Source organism: Haliotis rufescens, unplaced genomic scaffold, assembly GCF_023055435.1.
Source record: "Haliotis rufescens isolate VD_foot unplaced genomic scaffold, xgHalRufe1.0.p SCAF_7, whole genome shotgun sequence".
Classification (NCBI taxonomy): domain Eukaryota; kingdom Metazoa; phylum Mollusca; class Gastropoda; order Lepetellida; family Haliotidae; genus Haliotis; species Haliotis rufescens.
In genome coordinates this window covers 16,877,661-16,888,410 of record NW_025964361.1, presented here as the reverse complement: position 1 = coordinate 16,888,410, position 10,750 = coordinate 16,877,661, and the positions used below count along the sequence as shown (strand labels likewise).

The 10,750-nt window shown below is 37.9% G+C and overlaps 1 protein-coding gene across 2 annotated transcripts in view; it reads right to left on the bottom strand.

The window, feature by feature from the left end:
* Nucleotides 1-480: 480 nt before the first annotated feature.
* LOC124151842 (cyclic nucleotide-gated cation channel alpha-3-like) overlaps nt 481-10,750 on the bottom strand; it is a 28,413-nt gene continuing 18,143 nt past the window's right edge. For both annotated transcript variants that reach the window (XM_046524495.2, XM_046524496.2), the window contains one exon: nt 481-2,906. In XM_046524495.2, coding sequence (XP_046380451.1) covers nt 1,360-2,906 — 1,547 coding nt within the window. In that variant the 3' untranslated portion in view covers nt 481-1,359. The remainder of the gene's footprint in view (nt 2,907-10,750) is intronic.

Genomic DNA, 10,750 nt, shown 5'->3' with positions numbered 1-10,750 from the left:
CTCCTAGACTAGGGTTAGAGCAGCTTTCCTTTGATAAAGGACAGTTAATCTATCGGACAGACCGATGGATTGTCGCGAAAGCCTAGTAGAAACAATTTGTGTAGGCTATTGTTTTTTTTGCATATATGTAGTTACGCCACTGTATAAGAACAGGTTGAATACTGTTAAAAGCGGCGTTAAACCCAACTCAGTCACTGTAAGAACAGGTTTCAGTTGGAACTATAACATTATAAGATAAAGAGGTTATCACGTCTGTGTGTTTAGGGATGGTAAATATCCCGTACAAGGCCTTAGTTAACTTTTTTTGATAATGTTTGTACAGTATCACTTGTCCCCGGCCCCCTGACTGGCTACGGCACTGCTGTATTATGAATAGCCAAGGCTAGCTAAATATAATGTTTATTCCTAATACAGGATATTTACCATCCCCACACACACTCGCGTGATAACCTCTATTTCTTTAAAGAAAGTATTTTATGATTGAACATATACACCCGTTTTACTCATGTACAAACGGCATCATAACATACACATACCTAAATATAGAGGAAGGTGTCTACACATCATAAATGTTACGTACACCTGACGTCATACAAGCAGTGAATCCTCAATATACAGTCACATCAATGCAGTACCAAAGAGCGTTTCAACAAACACGGAAAAAAGCTGTACACTTAATCTGGTTCCATTCATGCGAAAAAAGTGGCACACACTGGACCAACCATTGGATTTGAAAAGAAAAACAGAATTTATTTCTTGGGAAAATGTAGGCTGAAGACGAAAACTACTCTTTGACGAGAGGAATCAAATACAACTGATTATTGCGACAGTTTTATATATAATCAATATAGGTATCTACTACTTGAAAAAAGTAGTGGTGAATAACTGCAACCTGTATATATTTGTTTTGTGAAAATAGTAACAATTTACGCCCATTCTTACAAATACACAGAGCCGTAAGCGAAATGTGAGTGAACAAGTAGTAAACCAGGACTCCCACACCTTGTTCAGCGACCTGGCGCTATTCGCACAACAATCCAAAGGAAAGCTCTCTAAACCAGACTCCACACCCACACGAGTCCAGCTTATATGGATTCCACTGTATTTATTGGAAGCTTGAGATGCATTTGTTTTATTAATTTCTGTCTGCAATAGACTTCACAATTGTAGGATATCAAATCTTGGAAGTTTACTATCGTGATCACATGTAGCATTATGGACATAATATTTTAATTCCTTTCCAAGCACATGTACATGCAGAAGGCCGAATGCACGTTACGTCTCATATACACATCGTCACTACCCAGCATACCCGTGGGTATAGACGTACCTAGAGGTGGCGTATAGACGTACCTAGAGCTAATCTGCTTCGTCCTTGGATTTATCTGGCGTTCCGGGTATATTTACCTTCTCTTCTTCCTCGATAGTTGCCTGTGATCCTTTTACCGACAGATCATTGGAATTACGTCTGCTCTGAGGCGTCGACTTTCTTGAAATAATCGTTTCTTCCTCTTCTCCGATTTCGGTCTTCACTGGGTTGACTTCCACCAAGGTGTCACTGACTGAGGAATCAAATTCGGTATGAACTGACCCTCCGCGTTCAGAGGTTAACGTCTTCTGCAGCTCGGACAACCGCCCTGTTAGGATTCCGATGTCCTTGCCTATCTTATCAATCTCCACAGTGATCATTGATATACGATTGTCCAAGGACATTGACTGCAATTCCTCTCTCCGCGCAGCATCCTCGTCAAGTAGGTTGTCCTTCCTCAAAATCTGCTGACCTCTTTCCATCAATATCTTTTTGGCCTCTGGATACTCCTTAAGTGCGTCCCATAAGTCATCCTTGGACAGACAGAACAGATCTGAATAGCCAACACTTCTCACACTGGCGGTCCTACGATTCCCAGTTTTGTTACCTGAGATATTAAGAATACTCACCTCCCCAAATACTGCTCCATCAGACAGAGTTACAAACACCTTCTTACCATCTTCAGAAACAACTTCCAGTTTGCCCCTCTTGATGATGTACATTTCTTTGCCTATATCACCCTTCTTACATATGTAGTCTCCTGGACTAAACACTTGCAGCCTGAGCTTGAGGACCAGCTCGACTAGAAGGCCTGGCTCACAGTCCTGAAAGATTGCAACTCGTTTCAGGGTATGAAGATGTACATGAATTGCTATTTCTGCCCTCAACTTTTCCGGCAGGATTGCCAGAGCCTGTCTGTCATCGATAGATTGCTTATTGTTCCACGTGTAAGCAAACCACTGTATAACTCGATCCTGAATATCAGACCCAACTTTACGGATTTCCATGTACCTTTTGACGGCATCAACATCATGCTGAAACTCCGTTCTTGAAGCATTCATCTGGTTGATCATGGAACCAATGTTACCGAAGATTGTAGCAAAGATCAAGACACCGATAAGAGTGTCACAAATACAATACAATACTGATTCTATTTTTTCGGGAGCAGGGGTGTCGCCTATTGCAGTCAGCGTTAACATTGACCAGTAAAAGCTGTACAAATACTTTATAGTCAATTGTTTTTTATACTCTGTCGAGTCGTCATACACCCATTCATCTGAGCTGAATCCAAGCGCCTTGCTTATAGCGAAATATATACATGCATTCCAGTGTATAACGCACATTATATTAACAATAAGAAAGAAAAGGCGGAACCCAATTGGGGAACTTGTCCGCGTTTCTGAGTCAGAGTAGAATTCATTAACGCGCCAAAACTTTAGAATACGATTCAGTCTGAAAAGCGGATTGAATCCAACCAGAAAGTAAAAGAAATCGAGGGGTGCTACCGCCAACAGGTCCACGATAAGCTTCCAAGATTTAACATAGCACCGCGACAGTCTCTTCACGTCTGTCACGAGAATACCTTGTTCCAGGAAACCTACAAAGTAAACAAGTACTAATTTATTGAAACGTTAATAAAAGGTAACAAAATTAAAACAAAATCGATCTAACATAAGAATTGACATATTTCAATATAAGACTATCTATATATCTCTGCAATGTGTGACCATGCGATACACCCCTATATCCTTGTAACACGCACAAGAAAATAATGCACATTTAACACTTCCAGTAATTGACAATTTATAGAACATCGAAAACGGACCACTTACCCATGCGCTCGTAACGTTTTTTGACTTAAAATAACAGCCACCAAGAGCTATGTAACAAGACTAAATTGAATTTGAAACTGATGGCGAAGATAATATAGTCTATTCCATGGTGCAGCTTTTCTTGGAAATGCGCACATGTAGATGAAACTATTCGGAGACATATACCAAGAAACTAGCAACCACGAACGGCGTCATCAATACCAATCTATAAATCGTTACCACGTTACCACCTGCTTATTCAGTGATGAACACATTTTAATGATGATTTTCAAACACCAATGAACAGTCTTCCCTGACTCCGGTGCAGTTGTGACTTGGCATAACGCTACTGTCACAGGCTTATTTGCATATCACGTGACCGTACTTTTGCACACGTGTGCAATTGTGTTCGCATGACAAAATTACACGTGTGTGCATATTGTACGTGAGTATATTTGCATGGGTATTCAAACATGTGCAGGTGAATAGGGCATAAGTGAAGTGTTACCACCCGTGTTATTGAAATAATGTGCAAAAAGATACTTAAATATTTCCCCTTCAAATGGTCCTCTCGCAAGCTCGCAGGAAGTTTGTGTAAACACACTGTACACAAAGTCAAGGACAAAAGTAAGGAACGTTATTCTAAATGACAAATTGCGATACCTTTGATCGCACAGCAGAATTTCAGCCTTTAAGATACGTGTTCAATTCTTATGAATACTGGGTCAGTTTGACATACTGTTTTTTCGTGTGTTTATCTCAAAAGTCAAGTTAACAGAGAAAACACCAACATTATGCCTGGTGACACACAAAACATTTAGGATTTGTCAAATGATGTCTCATGAAACACACCACCTGTTAACATCAACATACAGATAATTACGGTGGCCCATAAGGGACATGGAGTCTATTTTTCAATATTTTGATATTTCACTTACTGTTATCGTAACCTTTTGCAAATTAACACGATTTGTCATACAAACATGTGATAAATCGCGTATAAAGAAGATATTGAATCGCTGAAAAGTGAAGCGAAAATGTCCAAAACTAAAATGAAAATGTCAAAAACAATAACGAAAAGGTCCAAAACTAAAATGAAAATGTCAAAAACAAAAACGAAAATGTCAAAAACAAAAGCGAAAATGTCAAAAACTAAAATGAAAATACAGAAAACCACCGCGGTGATAATATTTCTACCACGGTGGGAATATTATCACCGCGGTGGAAATAGTTTTCTGTATTTTCAGTTTAGTTTTTGACATTTTCGCTTTTGTTTTTGACATTTTCGTTTTTGCTTTTGACATTTTCATTTAATTTTTGACATTTTCGCTTCACATTTCAGCGATTCAATCGCTACTTGAAAGTACATTTTCCATGTTTTGGGTTGTTTTTATACATGATTTATCACATATTTGTATGACAAATTGTGTTAATTTGCAAAAGGTAACGATAAAAGTAAGTGAAATATCAAAATATTGAAAAACAGACTCCATGTCCCTTATGGGCAACCGTAGATAACGCCCTTTTCTATCAATTAAGTAGAGCTATTAAACTGATTTGATTTAAATCTGGCTGAAAAGCGAAATAACTACATTATAATTGTGTCATATCTATTCCAGAACGCAGTTCAGTGACTTGGCTTGTCTGACAGCATAGCAAGGGATAATTTTTTGGCCGGTGACCAGTTCCTTTACAATGGTTTATTGTCTGAATGGTCTCAATTATCGATACTCTTTTAATATAAAACGGGTAATTATACACCTAAATATTGAAAAGACCAACATCAATTATTCTAAAATCGGTCCATTGAATGCAAACTTCAAAGATTATTGTGGTGAAAATGTATGTCATTCTTATTGCAGAGTATGACGCAATCTTGGATGAAATATACATATACACAGGTATGTACGTACAACAGGTATGGCTCTGTCTTAGATTTACGACATTCTTACGATAGCTTAGGGCTGTGATAACTCTCCTATCAAGAGTTCAATGCAGCCAGCATAGAACCTCTGCCACAGGCCAGCGCCATGTGACGATTCGTCACATCTTACACAGTCCATTCAAGATATTGCATATGTTTTTCATCTTTTTCATTTTTCACGGATATCCACATTGATATAAACATGTGTCATAGAATTGTTAACTTTCATTGAGAAAATATCAAATGTTCTAGTAGTATAGGTAATGGGGGTTCTGGCTCACTTCCACTGGAGCCGGATTCATATACCTATACTGCTACTACAGGGGGGATTTTTTATGCGTAAATGATGATGTGATTCAATGATAGTCATGAGATTAAGTTAAATTGGCTCCAGCTCACCACCACCTGGAGCCAATGATATAAATTTTTATAGGTAATAGGGGTTCTGGACCACTTCCACTGGAGCCAGATTTATTACCTATACTGCTACTACAGGGGGGCATTTTTTATGCCAAAATGATTATGCGATTTAACGATAGTCATGAGATTAAGTTAAATTGGCTCTAGCTTACCAATACATGGGGCCAATCATTGCTTTAGATGAGTCTAAATGGTAATAAAAATATTCTTCATTATTTTTATCGATAAAGCGATATTCAACATTTTCATTAAGTTCTTCGTTCATTTTACTAGGAGACCAGACTATATAACTACACTCTTTTTGTAAATTGATGAGAAACAATTGATAACCGTATTTGGTTGGTTTGACATCACTGATATAATAAAAACCTTGTGGTAATTCTCTCCATTTAATAGTTTTTTCGATCTCCATTATTATATATATTTATGTAAGCATTTGTCTTAATGTGATCAAACGATAGTAAGCAATCTATTTTTAATCTCCAACCAGTTCTTTGGTTTTGGCACGGAATAATTGGCGCGCTTGTTGCCTCCCCTGTTCAATGAACTTTTTTTCTCGTCTTCGCTAATACCACTGGTCTTACGAGATTTTGATCAAATCTCCTGCTTCATTTCGTTGTATTTGGTGAGTTCCGACAGCACTAAACGAAACTCATGCTCGGATATCTTACAATCGGCCATTGCTGTCGAAATATGATCCTCAATGCTGTTCAACTTTGCTTCGGCGAGTATCCGAATACTATCGTGTTTTAATGGTTTCTTTTGTAACCTACGAGAAATGAATTTTATCGCTATTCCTGCCAGTCCCAAGACTCCAGCGGTTATTTCCATGCCGAGCACGATAGGCGCGGTGATTATAGTTGATAGTAAACCGATACCCGCTACACCGAGTCCCATGCCAGATACTACAAGAGCGGTGTCAACTCCGTCCAGAGCATTCACGGCCCTGCGATACTTTTTATACAATCCAAGTCTCAACTCCCTATCCTTCCCTATTCAATGTTTTATGTCGCTTATTTGATGTAATCGAAATCCATCAACAGTTTCCATCTTTTCAAATGCTTCACCGATATAAACTCATAGTGTATATAACGATCATATAATAGTCTTTAATTGGTCTTGCTTAAATGTTTTGAGACTATACATCAACCTTATCAAATGTATATTATACGGCAAGAATATCTTAGAAAGAGAAATGCTGTCACTTTTAATAATTTGGACCCCCTCGAGGGTTGCAACGGGCGATGCTCCGATATGAATAATACTGCAACGTTGACGCTTGTGTTTCTTGAGCCATTTAATCGATAGACCTGGTAATATTTCGAAGGCATCTACCGGTGCATCTCCGAACAAGACTTCAATAATAAGAGTAGAAATATTAGGTATTGCACTCAAGTTAACTTTAATATCTTCGAATTCAGTAACCAAATTTAAAGTAACATTTTTTAAGGCCGGAAGACTATATAACATATGACCTGGGTTTTCTGGCAGGGGGGTAACTAACACACTTTTTCGTTTTGATGGGATATAAGCCGCTAGTACGATGTCACTATTTATTATCTTAGTTAAATTATGTCCCTTACCTATCATCACATAAGGTGGGGTAATGACGATATTCAGTAGCCACTCGATGTTTGCTTCGATCATAGCCCATTTATTATCGTCGTTGCGAGTAATATTATACGAGTAATATTATACGAAGTGTTTTTAATTAGTCTACTAACGTCGACATCGCTTAAATCTTCTAGATTACCCGTGAATGTGACTTCTTTCCGCTTGTATACATTATCCTGTAAGTGTAAAGCGTATAACTTACCATTGTAACAGGGTTTATCAAATCCTTCTGTGTCTCCGAGATCGGAAAGCGCAATTGTATTACATTGTCTTAGTGTTCCAGGGCCTGATGCATCAACCATTATTTTTAATATGGAGTGTTACACTTAAGTATCCTATATGTACAGGTTGATGTTTTACATCTAATACAGAAATTTTGAGGTCTGAAATAATACCACGCTTCAATTTTTTATATTGTAATGACGAGAAAGATTCCGTTCTACGGCTATTATATTTTTCATTTTTCACTCGAACAGATCTGAGTAGAGTTGAAGGACTTTCTAGTTGAATATTATCCGTCGTGCTTATTTGATCAAGATGGATGAACAACTCTTTATAGGGAACTAAATCAGGTAATTTAACCTCAGGATGTGTGCCAATTAAGCGACTAAATTCCTTTCTACCTGATTGGTCCAATACAATTATATTTGCATGGTTCCATTTCACTGTCCCAGTCGCCTCATTTTGTGTGAGACTAGCTCCATTAGGCTTTAAAATTTCATCATTGAGTGAGCTTACGCTGTAATACCCATCAGGTATAGTAATGGATTTGCTAGTACCATATGAAGTTAATGTAATTATCCTATTATTATTTTTTGTAGCATTTATATTGGTCCACCTCGGGTAATACGTTACATCGCATAGGGCGACTTCGAGTTGTCCATCCGAGTTATCGATAGTACGAAGCAGTTGAATAGACTGACCATTCGTTATTCCCAGGAGTGTAACATACATATCAAATATACAATGATACTATATCATAACTTAAATATGGAATCAACCATTATTTACAATATGGAGTGTTACACTTAAGTATCCTATATGTACTGGTTGATGTTTTACATCTAACACAGAAATTTTGAGGTCTGAAATAATACCACGCTTCAATTTTTTATATTGTAATGTTGAGAAAGATTCCGTTCTACCGCTATTATATTTTTCATTTTTCACTGGAACACATCTGAGTAGAGTTGAAGGACTTTCTTGTTGAATATTATCCGTCGTACTGATCTGATCAAGATGGATACACAACTCTTTATAGGGAACTAAATCGGGTAATGCATATACAGTCACTGTTTTTTTGGGTGGTAATGTTACTGACTGTCCAAGTCCAAGTGTAATTGCCAAGTACTTGTAAATAATTACACCTTTTTCTCCAGTGTATATTTTCACTGTCCCATTCGACTCATTTTGTGTGATACTAATTCCATTAGACTTAAAAATTTCATCATTGAGTGAGCATACGCTGTAATACCCATCAGGTATAATAATGGCTCTGTCAATACCATTGTTTTCACCTGGTATACTCATATTATTATTATTTTTTATAGCATTTATATTGGTCCACAGCGGGTAATACGTTACGTCGCATAGAGCTACTTCGAGTTGTCCATCCGAGTTATCGATAGTATGAAGCAGTTCAATAGACTGACCATTTGTTATTCCAGGGAGTGTAACATACATATTAAATATACAATGATACTATATCATAACTTAAATATGAAATCGACTCACATTACTAATCAATCGATTATAGTAACTGCCTCCAGTGCTGAGTTTACCGTTAAATTCCATGATATCTTTGAAAAATACAGTTTAACGGCAACTAACGATAAAATGATTGACAATTGGTTTAACCGTCCGATGCAATTTTGGCAGAATCAGTTAAACTTTGCCGTATGGTGTGCCACAACGGGATGTGGCGTATCTGTTAATGCCCCAGGATTTAAACTATATAAGTCTGTTATATTATTTCACGTGTACTATCAGATTAGACGTATACTCAAAGAAATTAGTGCTCCATTACCGCTGGATCCAGCATGGAATCACGCAAATAATCATTATAATAAGAGGGCCTTCGAACGTATTTGTAATGAATTTAATGTTTCTACGAGTAAAGATTGGCGCATTAAAGGACCTAGCCATGGTCTAGGTATTCCGTACAATGGACAAAGAACTATTGAAGATAAAAGCGATTATTTAATTAAAGAGGGTGTGATCCCTTCAGGCTTTGCTCTCTCGAGTAAACAGTTTAGAGCAGATCGTATGAACTTTGAGAGTGGCATTCCTTATATTATAACAAAGTTTGTGCATCCAAACGATACAACAGATGCTTGGAATGAATTTCTTAATGATAAAACGGAAAATAATTTTACTAACCCAGGATTTGAAAGAGTTAATGAATCGATAAGAACTTATGTGTGGGCAATTCTCGGTGCACAATCGCAAACACGAACGGGAATCATCGGTACTGGGACAGCGTTCGATGCGCAAAAACAGTTTGTCTCAAACGTGGAGGACGCCATTAATTCACCAGTTGACATACCATCGTCTCTAAAGCGTTTTCAAGATGCATAACAGTACGCTCAATCAAAAGTGGTCTTTGTTTATGCACCGTGACTATACATGTCTCCGAGTAATATGGAACTTAAGATCGGTCAAGTGATAGGCTATAATAATAAAATTGTTATCGCTACCGATCAACAAAAACCAGGTATAAATTCAGATATTAACGTCGAATTAATAACGCAAACGATCACGGGCGAAAAGGGAATAGTCAAGCCGCAAACACCAACTATCGCAAAAACATCTTTTAATGCACAAACATCTACTAACGCACAAGTACCACCGCATATTGAGGCTAAAAATCAACAACATATTGATGAAAAAACAGCGCATGTAGTGGGTGGAGTCTCAGTTGGTTTACTCATGATTTGGTGGATAAATAGTTCTTAGCGAAGACATACAACAGCCCTGCAATTGACTAAGCCAAGTGGTGGTCTTAGCTAATAAATTCAATAGCCAGGAAACAACACTCCCTATTATACCGGGAAGTGCAGCCGCGGCTTTCTCAGCGAGCTTTCCCAGTGCTGAACCTAATGCTTTTAAATCCTTTTTTATCCACTCTTTTATCCCGTTTTTATCGTTAGGCGGTGTACCATCACCTGTACTGCCACCTGTTAACGAGAGAGTCAAAGTTGATATAATAAATCCCAACGCGGTTAAAATACTGGCAATGGTTATTCCCTGTTCTCTGAACAATGTTTTAATTTTATCGGCCAGTGTAGTATCATCGTTGAGGACTTGATCGATAGTTTCTCGAATACGACTGATTTGTGAACGAAGTGCCTTTCTATTACTGGAAGCTGCTTCGAGGCTGGCCGATCTTTCGTCTTCTAAGTTAAGCAATCTTTCCGCTACGCGGCGTCTACTGAACTCATCGCCCGCCTGTTCGAGTTTTGTTTTCTCTTTCGCTATATGCTTGTCGATTTCGGATAGCTTGGCTATATTATTGATGAGTTCTCCCCTCATTGTTCGCATTGCCTTGTCAAGACCTCGTAATTCCCTAATACTAAACTCCGATACCTGTAACGTGGAATTATCGTAATAGGTATCCAAGATTTCTCCGAGTCCGTTCGAGGCCACGTTAGAGGCTTCTTCCAAATTATCTGT